General features: G+C 36.8%; 1 protein-coding gene across 1 annotated transcript; it reads right to left on the reverse strand.

Annotated features, from left to right (window-relative positions):
• Positions 1-1,186: 1,186 nt before the first annotated feature.
• LOC127882037 (uncharacterized) lies at positions 1,187-26,782 on the reverse strand. Its single transcript, XM_052430428.1, has 3 exons — positions 26,764-26,782; positions 16,989-17,063; positions 1,187-2,187 (listed from the first exon to the last, which is right to left on the reverse strand). Exons 2-3 carry the CDS (start codon positions 17,059-17,061, stop codon positions 1,490-1,492), a joined length of 771 nt encoding a protein of 256 aa, XP_052286388.1. The 5' UTR covers positions 17,062-17,063; positions 26,764-26,782; the 3' UTR covers positions 1,187-1,489.
• Between the last annotated feature and the right edge of the window lie 212 nt (positions 26,783-26,994).

Raw genomic sequence — 26,994 nt, forward strand, 5'->3', positions numbered from 1 at the left:
CAAGTTGTTATCTTCAACATTGCAAAAGTTATGCCCAATGTTAAAGTTTTGGGACAGGCACACACATACAATGACAGACAGACACATACAATGACAGACAGACATATACAATGACAGACAGACAGGCCAAAAACAATATACCCCAATCCAGGGATCATATTTTCCCGCAACATCAATCGGTCCGGATATAAATGGGGAAAATTATCCGAAAATGTATATCCGAAATCATGACAAATTACGTTAAAATATATACCATTGATTTTGCCATTCATGAAGGTGGTATAATACATGTACAAGTAAAATTCCCTTAGGCATTTTTTTTAAAACGGAACGAGTTTTCTCAATAGCTTACAAACATGCACTGAACCAAACAAATGTCTGTGCGTAGGTTGGCTACTGACAACAACAACTAAATATTTAATAAATAATTTGTTGTCAAATAACCCACGGCCGATAGTTTAGATGCGTAGGGATTTAATCACGAGAGCGAAGCATTTGAAACTATGCATCTAATTTTCCGGTCGTGAGTTATTCAACAACAAAGTATAAAGTACACGAATTGTTTCGGTTCTAACACGGTTTTACTAAAGATTTATTCAATGTATATTATTTTGCTTGTGCACTATTTTATGTGAAGATCCGCCCATAAAATAACTTTCGGCTGTTCTGTCGATCAGATCCGCGACTTTCATTCATAATTATATTACCGGATTATTACGCTGGTGGAAAATGTATCGGCATGTTTTCTTTAGTTACGGCGCGTGCATTCAGACGCGTCTTTTCGGATGCGTCTTTAATCCGCTGTTCACAAGTTTTTGATTCTTGGTCTGACGTGCAATAAACCGGTCATGACCGGTTTAGAGACTGCAGCGAATGGTTTATCACACCTAATCGAGATAAGAATGTCATTAGGGTGTGTTAGCATGTACACTGTGTAATCGATTTCATGACATGGGAATTTTAATAGCAAACAGAATCGGACCGACTGTTTGGGATTTTCAATCGGTCTTTCATGACCCCAATCGGTCTAGGACCGACAAAACCGAAAAAAATATGATCCCTGCGGCGCGGGCCCAATCATTCGATTCGGGGGCATACACATATTGATTTTAAGTGTTACAGTGACTTTCCATACACAAGACAGTATTTTAAACATTTTTTTCAAAATACATAATAACAATATATAGACAGGTAATGCAAGTTATTTATTCATTCAAATTTTTATTGTCACTTCCTTACAAATTCACAAGCATAGATGGAAGATAAGTAAATTTAAATGCAAATGGATACATGTTAATTTTAACAAACATTATTGAATTGTTTTCTTTAAAGAAATATAGGATATTTAATATTTATGTATACTTATGTAGCAAGTTAATATCACTAAAAAATGCTTTGCATTTTTTAGTTAGATATCTGCCTATTTAACAACTTGCTTACATTTTCAAAACAAATAACTATTTCAACACAGAAATACAATGTATGTATTCTATTTGTGAAATCCAAATGATTGGGACTTTTCACCCAATATGTTCACATGGAAACCCTTTGATTTGGCATGTTGCAAATTTTTCTTGATATAATCCATTGCATTAAACCTCTCTGCCTTGGCCTGAAACAAATTCACTCGCCGCTGCAGCTTCTTCTTCTTTTTTAAAATCAACTGGAATCGTTGCTTTCTCATTAGGGGCCAAACGCGTTTGCGCTGCTTTTTCAACCTATGTTTACGCATCTTCTTGCGCCGCAGGTTCACCATAACTATAGCCAGCTTTTCCACAGCTGTTCCCGGGGATTCAATCACTATCTGTCTTGCTCCAGGGGTATCAATCGGCACAATATCTTTCCTATATGCAGGAGTTTCGACTATGGAGGATTGGTTTATGTTCTTTGGGCAGTCATAAGAGAACGTTGGGTGTACAATATCTATTTTCTCCACTGGTATACCAACACTCTGTAAATTGTGTTGATAATAAACAATTGGAAGCCTTAGATCCCATAATTGTAGAGTTTTATCAAGTGCCAATGTTTGGTGGGGCATTGTTGGTGGAGAGGTTGTTATAGGAAAGGGTTGATACACAGTTGGCCCAGTCTGTCCATGCATACCAAGATTATGATGATACATGTACCCTGGTAGCCCTGTCTGTCCGTGCATTCCATATTGAGGCAAGGTGGTGGCGCACTTGTATCCTGGAAAAAGGCAAATTAACTTAATCATTTGTTTCAATATTATATAGCAAGACATTCATTGGAATATTATACATGTACAATTAAAATAGTGGTATTAACCCTTTCAGTGCGGGAACCGAATTTTGAAGGCCCTTGCAAACAGTTTGGATCCAGATGAGACGCCACAGAACGTGGCGTCTCATCAGGATCCAAACTGTTTGCTATTCTGATAATATTCTTTGAAAAAAATCGAAGAAAATGCTAATTTTAGAAATTCAGCAGACCACATTTAAGCAGACGACAAATTTCCCAGCATGCAAAGGGTTAACTAGCACAATACAGTCCAGAGAATTATACCATGAGAAGCGCTCATTCAAGCTGGTCAGTTCCACCCATATTTACAGTTACAGATAATGGCAAGATGCCAATTAATGTGCGCTGCGGTCAGCATCCCTGCATGATTAGAGTAATTGAGGGACCATAAAAGTTGATAAAAAGTTGGCTGGTATCACTTCTGAGGTACCTTCTGCCTTTCTAGTATTTCACATTAACACAGTATTTTATTCACTACAAAATCCTGGAAGCACATGCAAAAATTGTTGGAAATCTAGATTTTATACCTTGTGCATAATAAAATTGCGAGGCAATTGTTTGAGTTTTTTTATTTCTACAGACAAATGAAAATGAGAGGATTGCTTAGATAAGGTATATAAAACATCAAACATTGTATCAGGAACGCTGGCCAAGTTGTTTAAGTGGTAGACATTTTACTCCAGAACTCCAGGGGTCAGTGGTTCGAGCCCTGCTGAGGGTTATCTTTTTTCTTTTTTTTTAATGTTATTTAATGTTGTTTAACCTAATCATGTACATCCTGTAGGAGCTGTCTAATCAGAGTATACTTATTTTGCAATAGTGGTTCAAGGCGTCATAAGGACTGAATTTGCTTAGTACTATAACTGTAATAGTTTAATTTGTAAGTTGTTTACTTGGCCTGGAAATTATCTCTTAAATAGAATAAGCGTGGTCTTTATCAATATTATTGAGGACTCATTTAAAGCAATACATTATTATACCTTTACATATGTGTATTAGAAAATATTAACGTTAAGTAGAACCTGAGAAACAATTAAAAGAGCCATTCAATGAGCTTTCCGTTGTACACAAAGTGTTGTATCTTTTGGAGAGTCTAGAACAGATTTAAGCTTAAGTTATAAATGATTGAGGACAATTTTTACTCTTCTTGTTTGTACATTTTATTGTACTCATAGTGTTTAGAAATTTTTCAACATGTCACTTAAATTAATATTTTTAAATTTTATAGATATAAGATTTTATGTTTAAAATCTTGTGCACACAAAATCAAAGGATGCACTGTGTCAATATTGAGCATTTGTTGTCAGTCCCTTGGCAAAAATGTAGTTAACTCCCATAGATAAGTGTTATGTAAGTGTTAACTTCGAATAAAATATCTTAAAATGTGACCTTTTAGCATGGTTAGCAAAACAATGCACACTGTGAGCTTAATTACTGCATTGATCTGTGAATAAACTTGTGTGACATCGTTTTTGTCTGGATATTTTGTTTTGATTTTATTGACAACAATACATTTTGAAATTAATAATGTATCAAAATGTCTCAAATGTTATTACTCCAGTACATATTGTTTATACATGTACCTATTTTTTATGAATATGAATTCTGAATTTTGAAATATTTCATGTATTTTAAATATCTTAAATTATATATTTTACTGTTTTTTAATTAACTTATAAGTATAAACATATATCGTGAAAACATGCAAAACTGTTCAAGGTTTTTATTACAAGAAGAATTATTAGAATACATGGTTAAACAGTACTTGGAAGCAACTTGAAACCACACCAGCCCAGTGCAGTTTTATGGCCCCTAATCACCCTACCATGCTGAGAGACTGACCACAGCCCACATGTGGCCCATCAGCAGTAACTGTAACAAGGGCTGTTTGTAAAACATGCATGCCCCCCATATGGGCTGTCCGTTGTACTGGCAGCCATTGTGTGAATACGACTTTTGTCACTGTGACCTTGACCTTTGACCTAGTGACCTCAAAATCAATCGGGGTCATCTGCAAGTCACGATCAATGTAACTATGAAGTGTCATGATCCTAGGCAAAAGCGTTCTTGAGTTATCATTCGAAAATCATTTTACTATTTCGGGTCTACGTGACCTTGACCTTTGACCTTGTGACCTCAAAATCAATAGGGGTCATCTGCGAGTCATGATCATTCTACCAATAAAGTTTCATGATCCTAGGCATATGCGTTCTTGAATTATCATCCGAAAATCATTTTACTATTTCGGGTCACCGTGACCTTGACCTTTGACCTAGTGACCTCAAAATCATTAGGGGTCATCTGCGAGTCATGATCAATCTACCCATGAAGTTTCATGATCCTAGGCATATGCGTTCTTGAGTTATCATCCGGAAACCATTTTACTATTTCGGGTCACCGTAACCTTGACCTTTGACCTAGTAACCTCAAAATCAATAGGGGTCATCTGCGAGTCATGTTCAATCTACCCATGAAGTTTCATGATCCTAGGCATATGCGTTCTTGAGTTATCATCCGGAAACCATTTTACTATTTCGGATCACCGTGACCTTGACCTTTGACCTAGTGACCTCAAAATCAAAAGGGGTCATCTGCAAGTCATGATCAATATACCTATGAAGTTTTATGATTCTAGGCCCAAGCGTTCTTGAGTTATCATCTGACAACCACCTGGTGGACGGACGGACCGACCAACAGACAGACCGACATGAGCAAAGCAATATACCCCCTCTTCTTCGAAGGGGGGCATAAATATGCTTCAGCCAAGCCAGCCTAAACTAGAAATGGCGCGGCAGAGGCTGACGCGTATCCCCACGCTGCATGTTTGACCCAGCGGGGCCCCAGGGTTGGTAATGGGGCCATGCATAGTTGAGATTGACCGTATTGTCATAAGAGAAGTTCAGTATCAATTTGAAGTGAATCGTTGTAGAAATGAAGAAATTATAGTAAAAGACAATTTTGGGTGGGTGTGGCCTATTATAAGGGGGCCCCAGGGTTGGTAATGGGGCCATACATAGTTGAGATTGACTGTATTTCATAAGAGATGTTCAGTATCAATTTGAAGTAAATCTGTGTAGAAATGAAGAAATTATAGTAAAAGGCAATTTTGGGTGGGCGTAGCCTATGTGGGGGGGGGGGGGGGGGGCGCAGCAGGGTTGGTAATGGCGCCATGCATAGTTGAGATTAACTGTATTGTCATAAAAGAGGTTCAGTATCAATTTTATGTGAATCGGTAAGAAATGAAAAAAATATAGTAAAAGGCCATTTTGGGTGGGCTTGGCCTATGTGGGCAGGGCGCCCCAGGGTTGGTAATGGGGCCATGCATAGTTGAGATTAACTGTATTGTCTTAAGAGAGGTTCAGTATCAATTTGAAGTGAATCGGTGTAGAAATGAAGAAATTATAGTAAAAGGCAATTTGAGGTGGGCGTGGCCTATGTGAGCAGGGCGCCCCAGGGTTGGTAATGGGGCCATGCATGGCTGAGATTTACCGTATTGTCATAAGAGAGGTTCAGTATCAATTTGAAGTGAATTGGTGTAGAAATGATGAAATTAAAGTACCGGTAAAAGGCCATTTTGGGTGGGCGTGGCCTATGTGGGCACTGCCTATGTGGGGGGGGGGGGGTTGCCCTAGGGTTGGCAATGGGGCCATGCATAGCTGAGATTGACCGTATTGTCATAAAAGAGGTTCAGTATCAATTTGAAGTAAATCGGTGTAGAAATGAAGAAATAATAGTAAAAGGCAATTTTGGGTGGGCGTGGCCTATGTGGCCGGGGCGCCCCAGGGTTGGTAATGGGGCCATGCATAGTTGAGATTGACCGTATTGTCATTAGAGAGGCTCAGTATCAATTTGAAGTAAATTGGTGCAGAAATGAAGAAGTTAATGTAAAATAACATACAAAAATCTTTGACCCGGCCCCGCTCCAATCCCCATAACTTTTGACCCAGGGGTCAGATCAAAGTTCCATCACTGTCACCATCGCACATATGCGCATAGCTACCATGTATGTAAGTTTCAAAGTTCTAGTGCTAATAGTGTAGAAGAAGCAGGTGGCCAGGACAGACGGACAGACGCATATCACCACAATATCCCCACTTTTTCTCTGAAAAACGTGGGAATAATGAGCACTTGTCCTTGCATGATTCTCTGGACTGAATAGCACAACTAGAGCTTTGTCACAGACGTGATGTATACCCCCACATGCCGCATTGACACAGACTATTTTGCATACTGTCTTTACAAAACAAGAGAAGCTAATTTATGGCTATTTTTAAGAATTATTATGCCATTATCATTTTATGGCCATTTTGACCTTTGAACTCTTTAATTCTTTCACTTGACACGCCATCAAATGACTGTGAACAAAATTAATGTACGGATTCATTTTAAAATCTCACGATGAATGACATAGTTATGGCCAAAACAGGATCTTTTATGGCCATTTTTGATCATTGAACTCCAAGTGTGACCTTGACCTTGGAGATATTGACATAATTCTTTCGTGCGACACACCGTCCTATGATGGTGAATTAATCATTTGGTGTGTAATGATGGTGAACTAATAATTTTAAAACCTCACAACAAACGACATAGTTATGGCCCGGACAAGCAAATTTATGGCCATTTTTGACCTTTGAACTCAAAGTGTGACCTTGACCTTGGAGATTTTGACATAATTCTTTCGCGCGACACACTGTTTAATGATGGCGAACAAATGTGCCAAAGGATTAAATCTCACAATGAATGACATAGTTATGGCCCGGTCAAGCTCATTTATGGCCTTTTTCGACCTTTGAACTAAAAGTGTGACCTTGACCTTGGAGAAATCGACGTAATTCTTTCGCGCCACACACCGTCCAAGGATGGTGAACAAATGTGCCCAATGATTTTAAAATCTCACAATGAACGACATAGTTATGGCCCAGACAAGCTCATTTTTGTCCATTTTTGACCTTTGAACTCAAAGTGTGACCTTGACCTTTGAGATATCGAGGTAATTCTTTCGCACGACACACCCTCAAATGATGGTGAACAAATGTGCCAGCTAATTTATAGCCATTTTTGACCTTTGAACTCAAAGTGTGACCCTGACCCATGATGGTGAACAAATGTACCAAGTCATTTTAAAATCTTACGCTAAATTACAGTTATGGTCCGGACAAACTTTCTGTTTAAGACGCACTACGTGACCCTGTGACCTAGTTTTTGACCCGGCATGACCCATATTCAAACTTGACCTAGACATCATCTAGATACAACTTCTGACCAAATTTGGTGAAGATCGGATGAATTTTCGGGACAGACAGACAGACCGACAATGTGACTCCTATATACCCCCATTACCAGTAATGGGGGTATAATTATCAAGATCCTTATGTTCTAATAATTGAACGAAACCATTTCTTAATTTCTGAGTTCACAATTGTTTTTCAACATTTATGACTACAGAATTTTGTACTGAACTGTATTAGCATAGTTTCTTAATGTTCATTTTTGATTAAGGTCATTTGGAGTACCCTTGGAACTTTAGATAACAACTTCAGGTATTATCAACTTTAAAGCCTTCAAAAATAACTAACTAACAAACAACAAGTCAAATAAGTTTAAAGAATATGGTGGTTGCCTTGCTACCAAGGCCCATATAAGAAGAATAAAGTACATTTCCACTAAGATCCAAGAGACCCAGTGTTTTTTTTTAATGAAATATTCGGCGTTGTTCGGCCTCATTCCCCCATCTCTAGAGTATATATTTTTCCCCCAAATATTTGAAGAATTCCCCTCTCGGAAGTGTGATTCAATTTTCATCAATACCTCATTTAAAAAGTCAGTCTTCTTCAAATGCCGGCAGTGAAACGCCAGAAACTTCGAAGTCAGGTCAGAGAGTGAGTAAAAACAAAAACAAGAGGCCCCAAAGGGCCCTGGGTCACTCACCTGAGAGACTTAGATGGAAAGAAACAAAGATTAAAACTCTTCAGAAATTATTATCCCCGCCAAATTTTTTTTCGGAGGGGATATAGTAATTGGTCCTGTCCGTCTTTCCACCGTCCGGCTGAAACTTTGTCCGGAGCATAACTCCAAATCTACAGTCAATCTTGTATTAAGAGGCCACTCAAGGGAGTAATCAAAAGTGGTCTCTTAATAAAATGGTCTTTAAATAAAAAAGGCCATTCTGGAAGAATGCTTACCCTCATTTCTATATAAAGGATAATCTCTTTTGTCAACAATGATTTTAACTTTTATAATAAAATAAACATAAACACAATACATAAACAATATTTTACTAATAATGTGTTTTATTTTTTCACTTATTATAAATTATCATATATTATAAATGAATTGTGTGTACATATTTATTTGCAAAAACAACATAGACAAGAAAATATTTTTCGCGTTTTTTCTCACCTGACACATAATTTTCCAAGTTTTCAAGCACCTCGGCTTTACGCTTAAGAATGTTCTGAATTTGAGTTTTACCGACTCCAAACTCATCTGCAATTTTACATGCACTTTTACTCTTTGACAATTCCAAAACAGGAATTTTCTCGTTCAACGTTAAAACTTTTCGTCTTGACATTTTAATTTCTGCATGTACGCTTAAGGAAATCTGACTCGATTATGATACATAATGAGCTGAAAAAATTAAAACACGTCAATTGAAAACAAACAAACAGACCTGATTGGAAAATTTATTAAGTAAATAACAATGTGATTGGCTAACAAATACCTACTAATTAGCATAATTACAAATTGGTAATGTACGGATTTCGACAGATGTTGCCAATTAATAGTTTATTTTCCGCACTTCTCAGGAAATGTTTGTCGCGTACAGTGCATTGTTTCTGCACCTGTTATCTATACTCGAGAAAAATCGGTGTTGTCTCTTAACGTTCCACATAGTAAACTTTTTAAGCTGCAGACTGTGCGTAAAACGTTCCTCTATTATTGAACTCAATAAATTGATATGCAGTCTACAACAATACCGGTCAGAACCGGTCAACGAGACAAAGCATAATCATAATGGTTGATGTGAAAACAAAGCAGCGGTGTAACAGTACATCTTATCGGCTTAGATAAACAATTAACACGGATTTGTCCCTGAAAGATCAATACATTAACCACTTTTACCTCCTAGTGGTCGCTTAATTCAAGATTTGGACATCAAAATACATAGAAATCAGCGGTCGCTGGTCGCGTAAGACAAAAGTCGCTGAATACAATATCATTATTTAGCGAAAAAGCTCCGTGGGATTTCAAAATGGTCGCATAAGACAAAGGTCGCTTAATACAAGTGGTCGCATCCACAAGATTGACTGTATTTAATTGATTTACTTAAAACTTAGAATATAAACAGATGGCAACTAGGAGAAGTGCAGTGACCAAGAACCATAACTCTATCTACCTTAGTTTTTGAATTATCTCCCCTTTTATATAACTTTAAAGTAAATTTTTGTCCGGAGCATAACTCTAAATCTACTATAGGGATTTACTTGAAACTTGAAATATAAACAGATGGCAACTACAAAAAGTGCAGTGACAAAGAACCATAACTCTATCTACCTTAGTTTTGGAATTATCTCCCCTTTTAAATAATTTTTAAGTAAATTTTAGTCCGGAGCATAACTCTAAATCTACTGAAGGGATTTACTTGAAACTTGAAATATAAACAGATTGCAAGAAGGAAAAGTGCAGTGATTAAGGACCATATCTCTATCTACCTTAGTTTTTTAATCATCTCCCCTTTTATGTAACTTTAAAGTAAATTTTTGTCCGGAGCATAACTCTAAATCTACTATAGGGATTTACTTGAAACTTGAAATATAAACAGATGGCAACTACAAAAAGTGCAGTGACCAAGAACCATAACTCTATCTACCTTAGTTTTGGAATTATCTCCCCTTTTAAATAATTTTTAAGTAAATTTTTGTCCGGAGCATTACTCTAAATCTACTGAAGGGATTTACTTGAAACTTGAAATATAAACAGATTGCAAACAGGAAAAGTGCAGTGATTAAGGACCATATCTCTATCTACCTTAGTTTTTTAATCATCTCCCCTTTTATGTAACTTTAAAGTAAATTTTTGTCCGGAGCATAACTCTAAATCTACTAAAGGGATTTACTTGAAACTTGAAATATAAACAGATGTCAACTACGAGAAGTGCAGTGACCAAGAACCATAACTCTATTTACCTTAGTTTTGGAATTATCTCCACTTTTATATAATTTTAAAGTAAATTTTTGTCCAGAGCATAATTCTAAATCTACTGAAGGGATTTACTTGAAACTTGAAATATAAACAGATGGCAAGTGGGAGAAGTGCTGTAACTAAGAACCATAACTCTATCTACCTTAGTGTTTGAATTATCTCCCTTCATTTAATTTCATTTAATTGAGATTAACCGTATTGTCATAAAAGAGGTTCAGTATCAATTTGAAGTTAATCAGTGTAGAAATGAAGAAATTATAGTAAAAGACAATTTTGGGTTGGCGTGGCCTATGTGGGCAGGGCGCCCCAGGGTTGGTAATGGGGCCATGCATAGTTGAAATTAACTGTATTGTCATAAGAGAGGTTCAGTATCAATTTGAAGTGAATCGGTGTAGAAATGAAGAAATTATATTAAAAGGCAAGTTTTGGTGGGCCTGGCCTATGTGGGCGGGGCGCCCCAGGGTTGGTAATGGGGCCATGCATAGCTGAGATTGATGGTATTGTCATTAGAGAGGTCCAGTATCAATTTGAAGTGAATTGGTGTAGAAATGAAGAAATTATAGTAAAAGGCCATTTTGGGTGGGTGTGGCCTATGCGGGCGGGTTGCCCCAGGGTTGGTAATGGCGCCATGCATAGTTGAGATTGACCGTATTGTCATTAAAGAGGTTCAGTATCAATCTGAAGTGAATCGATTTAGAAATGAAGAAATTATAGTAAAAGGAAATTTTGGGTGGGCGTGGCCTATGTGGGCGGGGCGCCCCAGGGTTGGTAATGGTGCCATGCATAGTTGAGATTATATGTATTGTCATAAGAGAGGTTCAGTATCAATTTGAAGTGAATCGGTGTAGAAATGAAGAAATTATAGTAAAAGGCAATTTTGGGTGGGCGTGGCCTATGTGGGCGGGGTGCCCTAGGGTTGGTAATCACGGGGGCCATGCATAGCTTAGATTAACCGTATTGTCATAAGAGAGGTTCATTACCAATTTGAAGTGAATCGGTGTAGAAATGAAGAAATTATAGTAAAAGGCAATTTTGGGTGGGCGTGGCCTTTGTTGACCGGGCGCCCCAGCCTTGGTAAAGGGGCCATGCATAGATGAGATTGACCTTAGTGTCATAAGAGAGGCTCAGTATCAATTTGAAGTAAATCGGTGCAGAAATGAAGAAGTTAATGTAAAATAACATAAAAAATGAGTGAAAATCTCTGACCAGGCCCCGCCCCAACCCCCATAACTTTTGACCCAGGGGTAAGATCAAAATTCCGTCACTGTCACCGTCGCACGTATGCTCATAGCTACCATGTTTGTAAGTTCCAAGGTTCTAGTGCTAATAGTGTAGGAGGAGCAGGTGGCCAGGACGGCGGACGGACGGACAGACGCACATCAATACAATATCCCCACTTTTTCTCCGAAAAACGTGGGGATAACAAAGGCTCATTGCCGTTAACTAAGCACAATAAATAACTGACGTGTGTACATTGAATAATACAGAATAATATCTTATATACATGTAACATGCGAACTTTTTCCATATTCAAACAGTTTCAACACTTGACTCGCTACTCTTATGTGAGGAACTTATGTTTACCACTCATTATTATTCCATGATCTATTATTCCAATTGCTTTTAAAAGTGATGTGTACGCTTGAAAGCTCTTTTAAAGAATGATCCAAAAATGTTATTTTCAAATCAATACTCAATGTTGTAAGTACAATGTACTAATTAGCGGTCATTTAATAAGTGATAATTACGTTAAACGTGTCACAAACTCTGACATATTTTCTTTTGAAGATACCCTCACAATTATCTACGGAAAACAAACTGTCTCAACACCTTATTATTTGTTTACTCGCAGCGGGCCGCTTTTATAATATCAAAGACAATTACCGCTATCAGACGCTTTAACCGCAAAACAGACGGACAAATGATGTGCTGAGTTTTAAATTTTCATGACTCGAGACGACTGACGCGTGACCGTCGATTTCAGGTCAAACATGAATTTCGGAGTGGAATATAGTGGCCGTTGGCCGATATGTACAGGTGGCCATTGAATTTAAGTGTAATATAGAGTGTTTTTCGTCGGGGGGATTCCAGACTGACCGTTCTCTGCATGTGACCGGTAAATTCAGGCGGTCGTTAGACAGTTTAGACTGTAATTAATTTGAGTAATGCAATAATTATAATTAGATAATTGGGTTGTGGTTAATGTTTTTGAATCCATTACCAGTAGCATCATAATCATCATTATCATCATCATCATCATCATCATTGTGCACCAACATCCGCATTACAACTAGAGTGTTAACATGGTTTTAATATAGTCATATTAACTGCCCTACCCTGGCAGCCATGTTTTTCAACAAACCTTAACCATTTTCAAACTCAGCCAAGCTTACAATACAACAAATCTTCGGACCAAATTCCATGAAGATTGGGCTAAAAATCTTACTTCTAGAGTGTTAACAAGGTTTCACAATAGCCATAAAAGCAAAGCTGCCCCGCCTCCTAAGGCCATATTTTTCAACAGACCAAAACCATTTTCAAACTCAGCCTAGCTATCATAAAAAGAAATGTATAGACAAAGTTTCATGAAGATTGGACAATAAATGTGACTCCTAGAGTGTTAACAAGGTTTAACTATAGCCATATAAGCAAAACTGCCCTGCCCCCTGGCGGTCATGTTTTTTTACCGATCCAAACCATTTATAAAGTCAACCGTCGTATCCAAGAAACAAGTTCTGACCAAATTTCATGAAGATTGGACCAAAAATGTGACTTCTAGAGTGTTCACATGTTTTCACTATATACATATGTGTATAGAGAAAACTGCCCGGCCCCCCTGGCGGCCATGTTTTTTTCACCGATCTTGACCATTTTCGAACTCGTCCGAGATATCAATAAAGCCAATGTTTTGATTAAGTTTCATGATGATTGGGCAAAAATTGTGCCTTCTAGAATGTTCACAAGGTTTCTCTATAGCCATATAAGGAATACTGCCCAGCCCACTGGAGGCCATGTTTTTCAAAGGACCGAAACCATTTTTGAACTCAACCAATATATCATTAAGACAAACATTTTGACAAAGTTACATGAAGATTGGGCATCAAATGTGACTTCTACAGTGTTCACAAGGTTTTTCTTTTTTTTGACCTAGTGAACTAGTTTTTGACCCAGCATGACCCAGTTTCGGTCTCGGTGGAGGTACTATTGGGACAAATGTCCTGACCCTTGTTTCATGAAGATCAGACAATTAATGTGACCTCTAGATTGTTCACAAGGCAAATGTTGATGACGGACGCACAACACAAGACGGACAAAAGGTGACCACAAAAGCTCACCATGAGCACATTGTGCTCAGGTGAGCTAAAAATAAATTCTACTTCTAACAATTATTTCTGTAACAGTAGTTTATTACCATATTCTAATCCAAAGACAGTTTTCAATCTGAGTTAGAGACTTGGTGAAGAGGAGGTCACCAGAATAATCGACAAATTGGCAGAAAAGCCAAGAAATGTTAAACTTTGAACATGAACATAACATGTTGATGAAAAAAAGAGTTGGAGTAATGTTTTTCTGTCTATGTATGGTGAATTATAGTGGTAAAATTTGATTTTGTACTGTTACTTGCTAAGCATTGAAATTTCCACTTTTTTTTCCCTTTTTAAGCGAAAATACCCCCCACCCATAGGCAGCCCGACCCCTTTCCGCCAGAACTGAAAAACAAGAGGGCCAAGATGGCCCTAGTTCGCTCACCTGAGAGGAGTCGGTTCATTCAATCTTTACCAAATGTCAAACTTGACCTAGATATTGTCTAGACAAACATCCTGGTCAAGTTTCATCATTATTTCATCTGCGAGTCATGGTCAATATACCTATGAAGTTTCATGAACCTAGGCATAAGCGTTCTTGAGTTATCATCCAGAAACCATTTTATTATTTCAGGTCACTTTGACCTTGACCTTTGACCTAGTGACTTGAAAATCAATAGGGGTAATCTGCGAGTCATGATCATTGTACCTATGAAGTTTCATGATCCTAGGCATAAGCGTTCTTGAATTATCATCCAGAAACCATTTTACTATTTCAGGTCAACATGACCTTGACCTTTGACCTAGTGACCTGAAAATCAATAGGGTTCATCTTTGAGTCATGATCAATGTACCTATGAAGTTTCATGATACTAGGCCTAAGCCATTTGAGTTATCATCCAGAAACCATTTTACTATTTCGGGTCACTGTGACCTTTGACCTAGTGACCTGAAAATCAATAGGTGTCATCTACAAGTCATGATCAATGTACCTATGAAGTTTCATGATCCTAGGCCTAAGTGTTCTTGAGTTATCATCCGGAAACCATTTTACTATTTCGGGTCATCGTGACCTTGACCTTTGACCTAGTGACCTGAAAATCAATAGGGGTCATCTACGAGTCATGATCAATGTACCTATGAAGTTTCATGATCCTAGGCCTAAGCGTTCTTGAGTTATCATCCAGAAACCATTTTACTATTTCGGGTCATCGTGACCTTGACCTTTGACCTAGTGAACTGAAAATCAATAGGGGTTATCTGCGAGTCATGATCAATGTATCTATGAAGTTTCATGATTCTAGGCATAAGCGTTCTTGAGTTATCATCCAGAAACCATTTACTGCTTTGGGTCACCCTGCCCTTGGCCTTTGACCTAGTGACCTGAAAATCAATAGGGGTCATCTGCAAGTCATGATTAATGTATCTATGAAGTTTCATGATCCTAGGCATAAATGTTCTTTGAGTTATCAGCCGGAAACCATCTTACTATTTCGGGTCATCGTGACCTTGACCTTTGACCTAGTGACCTGAAAATCAATAGGAGTCATCTGCGAGTCATGATCAATGTACCTATGAAGTTTCATGATCCTTGGCATAAGCGCTCTTGAGTTATCATCCAGAAACCATCTGGTGGACGGACGGACAGACATGAGAAAAACAATATACCCCCTCTTCTTCGAAAGGGGGGGGGGGTGCATAATGAGAAAACTGCCCCCCTCCCAGCAACCATGTTATTCAACTGACAGGAACCATTTTTGAACTCAACTCTCGTATCAAGGAAACATGTTCTAAGCAAATTTCATGAAAATTGGGCCAAAAATGTGACTTCTACTGTGTTCACATGTTTTCACTAAATACATATAGAGAAAAATGCCCCCCCCCCCCACTGGAGGCCATGTTTTTTCACCGATCCCAGCCATTTTCAAACTCGTCTGAGATATCAATAAAACCAATGTTTTGACCAACTTTCATGATGATTGGGCAAAAAATTGTCACTTCTAGAGTGTTTACAAGGTTTCTCTATAGCCAAATAGGGAAAACTGCCACTATATACATATAGAGAAAACTGCCCCGTCCACTGGCGGCCATGTTTTTTCACCGATCTCGACAATTTTTGAACTCGTCCGAGTCATCAATTGAACCAATGTTTTGACCAACTTTCATGATGATTGGGCAAAAATTGTGACTTCTAGATTGTTTACAAGGTTTCTCTATAGCCAAATAAGGAAAACTGCCCAGCCCACTGGCAGCCATGTTTTTCAACGGATCGGTACCACTTTTGAACTCAACCAAGATATCATTAAGACAAAGATTTTGACAAAGTTACATGAAGATTGGGCATAAAATGTGACTTCTACAGTGTTTACAAGGTTTCTCTTTTTTTTTACCTAGTTTTTGACCGGCACAACCCAGTTTGGAACTCGGCCGAGATTTCATTGGGACAAAGCTTCTGACCAAGTTTCATGAAGAAGGGACAAGAAATGTAGCCTCTAGAGTGTTTACGAGCAAATGTTAACGGACGGACGGACGAACATACGACGGACAAAGACCAGTCACAAAAGCTCAGGTGAGCTAAAAACACTGAGACCTTACTTCAGAGTTTCAAGACTTGTTACATATGATGCTCTATCATGCCATTTACATATTGTTCTATAAAGTTAATAGCGTAATTAAAACAACAGTCTTCATAATTTTGACCCCAAAAAAATTCTGATATAATATTATATGATATATTATATCAGAATTTATTTTTTTGTCAAAGTGATAAAAAAAGTTGTTTTATGACATATTGATAGTGTTTCAGTGAATTGGCCACGCGCCCAACACCTGTGATTATAGCTGGTTAATGAAAGGTAACTGTACATTTATATAGAACATTATAGTTTAACAAATATTCATATAGAACATTAAAGCTTAACAAATATTCATACAGAACATTACAGTTTAACGAATATTCATATAGAAAATTATAATTTAACGAGTATTCATATAGAACATTATAGTTTAACGACTATTCTTTATCCTTGGACTTGCAACTGGTTGATGAATATGACCCAGAAGATCCTTGGTTGAATCCCCATTCTGAGAGCCTTGTAAGGATCTTTTCAAAGACATAAAGTTCTCACTCTTCAGTCTTGCCAGAAATATGACTCTCTACTGCCTTTATAAGCCCAAGGCTTATTAAGTAATTCATTTAAAATAAATGAAGTAACTAACCTCCAATTGAGAATATCTCAAATTTATGAAAGAGTGACAGAAGCTGTGCCCTCTTTCTGGATAGCGCAGCCATATCTGAAACATTTCAATAAAGTTGAATGACAAAGGTCTCAATCATATATACACTATACAGCATGCGCAACTGTCCATTCAAATTAATATTTCAAAAATAAGTTTCTTGTCATGATTCCTAGATGATTTGAGTTTGAATAAGATATGATGACCCAGAAACGCTCCCCAGATTTCAAGTTACACAAAAGAGCAGTGGTCTAATGGTAGGACGCTGGCTTAGAGATCGAGAGGTCCCTGGTTCGAATCCTGCCCTGACAACTGGAATTTTCTTGAGCAAGAAATTTATCCCACAGTTGCTCCTCTCCACCCAGGTGTATATATGGGTACCTGTGAGGAAAATAAACCAATGTGCCGTGGCTGCATACTTTGCCGAATGTTAATGGACAACTTATGATCCAGTGATTGGGGGGACCCGGGTAAATGCAAAGCGCCTCTGAACGCACATTCTGTATGAAAAGGGTGCTATATAAATGTGTTTAAAAAAACAACAAGAGATGTGTTTGTCAGAAACACAATGCCCCCTTCTGCGCCGCTTTGAAGCCATATATTTGACCTTTGACCTTGAAGGATGACTTTGACCTTTTATCACTCAAAATGTGCAGCTCCATGAGATTCACATGCATGCCAAATATCAAGTTGCTATCTTCAATATTCAAAAAGTTAAACCAAACTTTAATTAACGAAGGGTAAAGTTTTAAGAAAGAAAAATACAATGATATTTGACCTTTGACCTTGAAGGATGACCTTGACCTTGACTTTTCACTTCTCAATATGTGCAGCTCCGTGAGATACACATGCATGCCAAATATGAAGTTGCTATCTTCAATATTGCAAAAGTTATCAAACTTTAACCAAGGTTAGAGTTTTGGGACACACACAATGAATGAATGAATGACAGACAGACAGGCCGATCCGGGGGCATAAACAAATCAACTAGCAAAAAAATGCAAGTGCCTTAATAGGTTAAATTCGGTCCATGATTATCTGCAAAAAGTCTTAGAGTGCTATGTTTTATATAATCAGCAAAGCAATTTATATCTAGATAGAAATAAGATTGGTCCCAAGACAGTGCCCTGTGGGACTCCGGAGGTTACAGGTACCTCGTCTCAAGTTGTCTCACATGGTTAGCTCCAAGGCAACAGTCTGAGGTCAATTTGTTAGAAAGTCAGATATATCCAGAAGAAAGCATTTGAATTAATTCCATTGCATCTTAGTTTGTATTAGAGGTGATGGTAGGGTACTATATCACATGTTTAGAAAAAAATCCATAATAATGATGTCAGTTTGTATACCTACCTTGATTATTTGATTTTGGTAAATTTATATTGTTTTTAAAGTTTATTAATGAATGCATCGATCTCCCACAGCTGACACAGTAAAATTTATCAAAGGCTTTTGGAGTATGGACTTGGTAATGGTCCATATGGTACCTAATGGGGCCGTCCATACAGTATGTCACGCTTTTTTTACCATTTTTAACCCCCCTCTTCACCCCCTGTCACATAATCTTGGACCCCCCCCCCCCCCCCCCCTCTTAAGTCACAAACTCACACTTTCCAACATATTTTTTATCTAATATTTAATCTAAAACACAAATCACTATTAAATATTTTTTTTTGGCCCGATTTTATAGCCGAAATTCGGTTATGTTCCCAATCCCAAAAAAGATACTTTTTTCCCAAAATGTGGCAAAAAATTCCCAATTTCCAAAAAAAAATAAAAAATATTTTATTTTTTTTAGAAAGAAGTGTCTAATGCGTATTTTATCTCAATTTTGAATCAATTACATCTAACAAAGTATTATATGATTTTGTTCTTTTAATTTGAATGATTATAAAGAGTTATATTAAAATTAGCATTTCCCTAATCACTGGACTTTTCGTGTGGAAAAAAAGGCTAATGAATTTATTTTCCCAATTACATGAAAATGCCGATAAAATTCCCAATTCCAAATCCATGGGCTATCTTCCCAAAAAGTGTGAAAAAAAACCTGCATATTACTTAAAAGATCTTTCACATTATTAAAATGACTTTAACCCTAAGCTTTACCACTTAGATATTTATTTTCATGAATTTTTGTGCCTTAGAAAGTTTTATTTAATTTAAGACCTTTCTTACTTAGTAGTAACTAGATTTAAGTTTTTTTAAGGCTTCATTTCCAATCCTAAGAAACTGATAAGCAGCAAACAGCATAAAACCAGAACAGACTGCGAGTTACTTGCAGGCTGTTCTGGTTTAATGCTGTTTGCACATAGCCATTTTCACTTTGCTTCTGAGTGGGAAAGGGATTGTACTAGAATAGTTGGATTTTCTTTCAACCCTTAACTAACTAAAAATGGAACAGTCCAATTAATTATTTCGTCATTTACTAATGAAATCTGCGTGAAGGTTGTGACTATTGAATAAGCCAGCCCATGCAGCCAATGTGCCTATTAAATATTCGAACAACACATACAGGAACAGGAGATATGCAATTTGTCTTATTTTGACATAAAACTAATTCAATTCTTGTTATCGCGCTGACGTCACAAAAGGGGCAGTACCTTAGCGACGGTGAAAACAATGCCCTAGATACGGTCGATTAACTACGCTGATTGAGCTACATGTACCTCTGCTGACAATTGCATTCCTATTTGGAAGTTGATAGTTAGTTAAATGTGTTGTAATTGATGTTTAAAATGTCTTTTGACTATTATAATAATTGATGTTTAAAATGTATTTTGAATATTATGAAGGGTTAGATTGCACTTAGAAAGCCCGATATGACCAGAAAATAAAACTAATTTGACTAAATGAATGTCCATACATATTGCTTGTTGGATGTTGGAAAAATGACCCAACCAAATGGCCGATGTTCGAGTACGGCGACATTCATAACTTTCTCATTGAGACACCAGGTACATGAATATTGTCGTTCTTTTTAGGGTTCATTCATCTTGGTACATTGTATATTTCTACTATGTCAATTTATAATAATAACCTGAAGCTGTAAAATAAGTAGGGAATGCTGGTACACGACTTACTTAGTTGTGTTATAAAATAACAATCAAGAAGTATTTACTTTATACAGATCTCATTTATAGTATTTCTGTTATTTTGGTGCATTATCCGTTTACATTGTGATTTACATGCCATTCATTAAGACCCATGATTGGTTTAATAAACGTGACTTACTTTAATTACTACTTGTCTATCGCTTTTACTTTTGTGAATAAATCAAAATGAAACCAATAAATAGATCTAATTAATATTTCAATAAATAAAAAAATGTCAACCTCTAAGTTAGCAGTTACTCAAATGGCATTTCACACCCCTGCATGTGTGACAGCTGAAAAATATACACAGTCCTAATGATTGTAAATTGACTTAAATGTCATGCAAGAGAGCTGTAAGTATATAGGAAACCAATACTAAAACTGCAGTACTCAGCCCTGTTAGATATCACTTCTTGTCCCTGACATGTGTTGTATAAACCAGTTCATTGTTTTGAGTATGAGTGACGAATATCTAACAATGTAAACACACTAATCTATATAAATATTCTTAATTAAACATTAATTACCCCCGTTGCTGTCAAACGTAATTTCTTGTTTTTCTTGTGTTTTTTATGATGTCGTTCGTTTATTGCAGTAATATTATCAATGTATGCGCCTGGTGTAGGCTGCAATATTTCTCAGCTCTGCTGTCTTTGGATTATTTCTCAGAAACTAAACATTCTGGGATAAGGATATTTGGAATAGTTGTTCATGAAGTTGTGATTAACATGCTACAGAAATTATTTTGTGGAATTTTCTTTGCTTTAATGAGTAACTTTGATGAAAAACATTTAAATATTGACACTTTTTGGAGAAACGGTTCAGTGATTTCACCATTATGTGTGAACAACAGCTTACCTGGATTTATGGCTAACCCATGTACTGTTATACAGTACAATAGAGACCAATTATTGGATTATAGACATATACCTAGAAGGTTTATAATACCAAGTGAAGAAACTCTAGCTTCATTGAAAAAACACAATCTTTTGAAATACAGAGGTAAAGGAGCAGGCTGCCCAAGGGCAAATCTAATGCAGGTGTCCATCTAACAAATATAATACGGATTAAGCTGTATCCAACGCTTTTGATAAATGCTCATAGAATAAAACAATTGAAACTTTCTACAGTAACACCAGATCTCTGCGGGGAAAAACTTCTGATGTTCTCCAACACATCTATGAAGAAAGTATTGATCTCTGTGTAATCACTGAAACTTGGTTACAGCCCGAGGCTGATGATGTAGTCCGGGGAGAACTATCTCCAGATGGGTACTGTTTCGATGATGTCCCGAGGCCAGACCGTGAAGGAGGAGGATTGGCTCTTCTATACAGAAGCAATCTGAAAGTTTCAAAAAGTTTTGCAAAACAATTTACATCCTTTGAATGTGCTGAATGGAAAGTATGTAGTAATTCATTCATTCTCTACATTGTTGGAATATATAGACCACCATACCCAGAGAGACATCCTGTGATGCAGGCTATGTTCATAACAGAATTCACGGAGTTTCTTGAACAAATATCAACCAGATCCGAGTCTCGGATCTTGTTAGGTGATTTTAACATCCACATTGACAATAAATCAGATTGCTACACCAAACAATTTATGCATTGTTTGAAATCTTTTGGACTTGTTCAACATGGCAATGCACCTACTCATTCTGGAGGCCATATTCTTGATTTGATCATCACAAAAATTGAAGACAAACATGTCAAAGTTTCAAATCCGGTATCAGACTTTTACATATCTGACCATTGCTTTGTCAGCTGCAATATTGAACAATGTCGTCCTCCCCTAACCAGAAAAAAAATTAAATCATGCAATTGGAAATACGTGCCAAGAGACATCTTACAAGCAGATTTTCAAAAATTAAACACAATTGTTGAAAGATCATCTGATGTTAATGCCCTTGTGTGTGAATTCACCATACACATTACAGAAATTGTTCAGAAGCATGCACCTCTGAAAGAAAGAACCATTCTATGTAGGCCAAGTGTATCGAGGTATTCTGGGTATCTTAAACAGCTGAAGCAGTATAAACGATCAATAGAAAAAATCTTTATTCGTAACAAATCTGACCTGTCTAGAAAAGTCTACAAAGATGTGACAAACATTTATAGTGCGGAACTTTCCACAGTCAAGGATGAATACTACAAAGACAAAATTGGGGACGCAGAAGGGAATACAAGGAAGTTATACGCTATAACATCAGATTTACTGGGTAGATCGAAGGAAAACCCACTCCAATTACATACAAGTGCAGTATCCTTAGCTAATGACTTCATGCGATACTTTTCAGATAAGATTATTAAAATAAGAAATGAACTTGACAATTTGCCAATTGAAACAACATGCAACAGTAATTTGTTCTGCTCATGCCCACCTGTGATCAGAAATCCACTTACTGTTTTTAAACCACTCTCCAACAGAGATATTCTTAAACTTGTAAATGCATTCAAACCTACAACATGTGAACTTGATGCAATCCCGACTGTGAGACTAAAAGAACATCTTTCAGAATTGACACCTGTATTGACAGAAATAGTAAATAGATTGTTGCTATCTGGTGTATTCCCTGACACATGGAAAAGCGCTGTGATTAAACAATTGTTGAAGAAGAAAGGTCTCCCTTTGGAATTACCGAACTATCATCCGGTTTCAAATTTGACATTTCTTTCCAAAATTCTTGAAAAAGCTGCATTAAACCAAATAAATGATCACATTGAGGCTAATAATCTCCTTCCACCTTACCAAAGTGCCTATAGAAAATATCACGGAGTCGAAACGGCAATGCTCAGGATGTATAATGACCTTCTAGACAATATTGATGAAGGTAAAGTTGCCATCGTGGTCATGCTTGACTTGAGTGCAGCGTTCGACACCATTGACATCCCAATACTTATTCGTATTCTTCAAGACGAGTTTGGTATTCATGGCATTCCCTTAAAATGGATAAACTCCTATCTCACCAACAGAACTATGAAAGTATTAGTCGAACAGTCAACATCTGAAACTGAGCAATTACTTTTCGGTGTTCCTCAGGGTTCCTGTGCCGGACCGGTTATATTTACCTTGTATATATCGGCTCTTAACAGAGTGGTTCGAAAATACCCAGCTGATCTTTATGGATATGCGGATGACAATAAGCTAGCTTTCAAAATTTAAACAGGAAATTCCGAAATTGAGTCGACTGTTTTTCAGCAACTTAATAGTTGCCTGGATGACGTAATTAAGTGGATGTCAACCTTCAAACTAAAAATGAATGAATCAAAAACTGAAATTATTGTATATGGAACCAGGCAACAGTTGGCGAAATTGAGTTCCTTAAGCGCGGTTGTCGGTGGTTGCGAAGTGAAATTTGTCAATCATGTAAGAGATCTTGGTGTAATCATGACCAACACACTTAACTTTGACAAACACATCCAGAAGAAGTGTCAGATCGCACATGCACAACTACGCAATATCAAAGCTATACGAAAACATCTTACAAAAGAGTCTAATGCATCATTAGCACATGGATTAGTTCATTCGCATATTGACTTTTGCAATGGTCTTTTTACGGAAATTCCCGCTTACCAAATCAAGAAGCTACAGCAAGTTCAAAATCATGCCGCAAAAGTATTCCTGAACGCATCTTGTGAAGAACCCATCACTTATCTCCTAAAAAAGTTACACTGGCTCCCTGTAGAGGCCAGGATGATGTTCAAAGTTTTAGTTGTAGTATATCGAGTAATCAATGGCACAGCTCCAATTTAAATAAGAGAATTGTTTGTACCTGCTCGAGGACAATACAAATTAAGGTCAAACAATGACACAAAATTCAACATCCCTAGAAGACGAACAAAACTTGCTGACAGATCTCTTGCCATCGTCGGTCCAAAATGGTGGAACAATCTACCTGAGTATCTTAAAGCTTGTCAATCTGAAGCCAGTTTTAGATCAAGGCTGAAAACACATCTCTTTGGACAATTTTACAAACAATGAGTGTACTTGTAGGATTAATATGAAATCTGCATTTTTACTAACCAAAATAGTAATTGTTTGTTGATTGTATTAACGTTCTTGAACATAAATGTATATCGTTAACAGTGCTCCAGCTAGAATTTGAAAAGGGCAGGTGGCTTTTTTGTCAAAAGGGCACTTTCGACGCGCAGTATTTTGTGAAAAGGGCACTTTCGACGCGCAGTATTTTGTGAAAAGGGCACGTTCGAGCGCGCGGGTGTTTCTGGAATGCTTTCTATTGCATGTTAATTTATATGTTATAAATAATTGTATTATTCCCATTATTATCAAACCATTCAAATATAATGTCTACAATGAGGATTAAACTAATTACAATGTAATAAGAGATTTGATGTAAAAAAAAAAAAAAAAAAATTTTTTTTTTTTTTTTTTGAGGGGGGGGGGGGGGGGGGGGCAGGGCGGAGGTTCGGGGGGGCAGGGCGGAGGTTCGGGAGGGCAGGGCGCGGCGCCCTTCGATTAAGGCCTAGCTGGAGCACTGGTTAATACGTTTTGGTTTTAATGCTGAAAATGTAATATTGTGAAGCGCAATAGAATATGTAAATAATTTTTGCGCTATGTTAATGCTATGTATTTGTATTTGTATTAACATTAAATCTTCATACGGAATGACGTCGTTTTAATAGACTGATACACGCTAAATATGTTACTTGTTTTTTACGTAAATTTTATAATTATTAAATACTTCATTTTTTTTTACAAATTAATCGGGCTAGTACAATTTCTGATAATCTCTATTGGACATGACATTTAATTTGTACAATATGTTACATATATAATTTAAGCAACTGTTGAGTATGTTGGCGTTAATTATTCATGGTTCAAACAGAAATCTCAAACCTAAATTCTAGCACTTTTCAAGGACTTTTCAAGGCCAAATTTTCATTTTCAAGGCCAAGAACCGTTCGTTAGTTTCCTTAAAAAAATGCATTTTCAAGCAAGTTTAACACAGTAAATATCATTTATTTGCTCAAACAAATTAAAATTATTCCACAATAACTCATACATGCTATTTTTAGTTTTTGCATACATGTTTTTCATCCTTAACTCAACGAGTCTCACATTCAGTTTGTCAACCAGTTCCGGATTATCAGCAGTTCCGATTAATTTGAATTTAATTTTCCATAATGCCCCAATAAAAACAAAATGATAAGTGTCTAAGATATACATTAGGTAAAGGAATAAATTAACACAGTTTTAGCAAGAAATCTTTTGTAAATAGCTTACAGAGTGGAAAAATGCAGCAAAAAGTTAACCAGAACTGATTGAAGGAGTTATGTTTTGAAATGTGCATATGGATATAGAAGGCTTTATTATTTTCAAAGAAACTTTTTGCTGATTGAAAACAAATGCTATGACAATGTTTTGAAATACTAAATCTGTACGTTGAATGATTTTTAATAATTTTCCGAAGGGTGAATTGAATTGGCTATTTTTGACAAAAAACTGCATATGCCGTCTGGCCTACCCTGTTATCATACAAAATAAATGTTACCCTTTATTTTTACATCTTCTCACATTGACACTAAATCCCGAAAGAAATTATTGTGGTCAAAAGAATAAACGTTTTTGCCGGGTGATTCTTAACTGGTTAAATGACTGTATGTATTTACTTTTTAAAGTTATTACAAGCAAACACATTGCTTCTCAATTTCATGTTTTCTTTGTGGGTTTCCTCTTTCTCGTGGCTTTACAAAGCACTTTCCCCCATCCCCCGACACCAATGGTCTTCATACAGACCCGACAATGTGCTTTTCGAATGTCCTTTGTTTTTCTGTACCCAGTAATATTCAGTTAACCACCCTGGTTTGAAACGACACTTCCCCATCGCTCGCGAAAATTTATCACAATGGAGAACCTCTGACGTAGTACACATAATCTGTGACGTGTATGCATAACGTTTCGTTCTCAATAGTGTACGAAACTTATGTTTCGTACTCAACTTTTTGCGCAAAGGAATTTATGATAAATTTTCGTAATATTTCCCTAAAGAACAATTGAAGTTTATAATTAAAGCGATGATAAAAGTAATTTTGAGCAGAAATAAACATTTTCAAGGTTTTTTAACATGAAATAAGCACTTTTCAAGCACTTTTTCAAGGCCAACCTTTGTTCAAGGGCTTTTCAAGCCTAGGACTCGTTTTCAAGCACTTTTCAAGCCCTGTGCGAATCCTGTTATTCAACCAAATGACTGCTTAATACAAATAGAAAGAGAAGATGTGGCATCATCAATCGTGTTTCAAGGCACTGTCATCTGCCACCCAGTGTGGTTTATGACACCATGTTGTTAGTTAAGTCTGGACAATATCTGATCAAGACGAGATAATAGGTTTATGCAGAACAAAGGGGCAATTAAACACCGAAATACAAAGGCTTACACGATTCTAAGATTGATGCAAACAATCAAATTAAAATATTGCATTTAATTTAGTTAAATGTTTATTTAAGGTATCAACGTGTTTGTTTTCCCAGACAAATACCATTAATTATGTCTTTTTTTATGTTGTATATTTGAAATTGATCTATTTATTGCTTGTTTTCAATCTTATTTGTTTCAGTAAAATAGAACAACTTGTTGGCATGTTGAAAAATAAAATCGTAATATAATTGTTTAAATAAAAAACGATCACGATGGTTTATGATCACACTGTATTTCTCAATGCAAACAAAATGGCGGCAGCGCTTTTGTTTTCACCGTCGTCAATGGGCACGTAACTCTTACTGACGATACTAAAGATAATAAATAAATTAGAAATGTTTTTTTTTAAATAAATGTGTGACATCACACATGGCCTGACCCCCCCCCCTTCACCATGTCACAAACCACCTGGAGCTTGACATACTTTATGGACGGCCCCCTATTCTAAAACTTGACCTTG

The sequence above is a fragment of the Dreissena polymorpha genome, chromosome 5 (assembly GCF_020536995.1).
Source record: "Dreissena polymorpha isolate Duluth1 chromosome 5, UMN_Dpol_1.0, whole genome shotgun sequence".
Taxonomy (NCBI): domain Eukaryota; kingdom Metazoa; phylum Mollusca; class Bivalvia; order Myida; family Dreissenidae; genus Dreissena; species Dreissena polymorpha.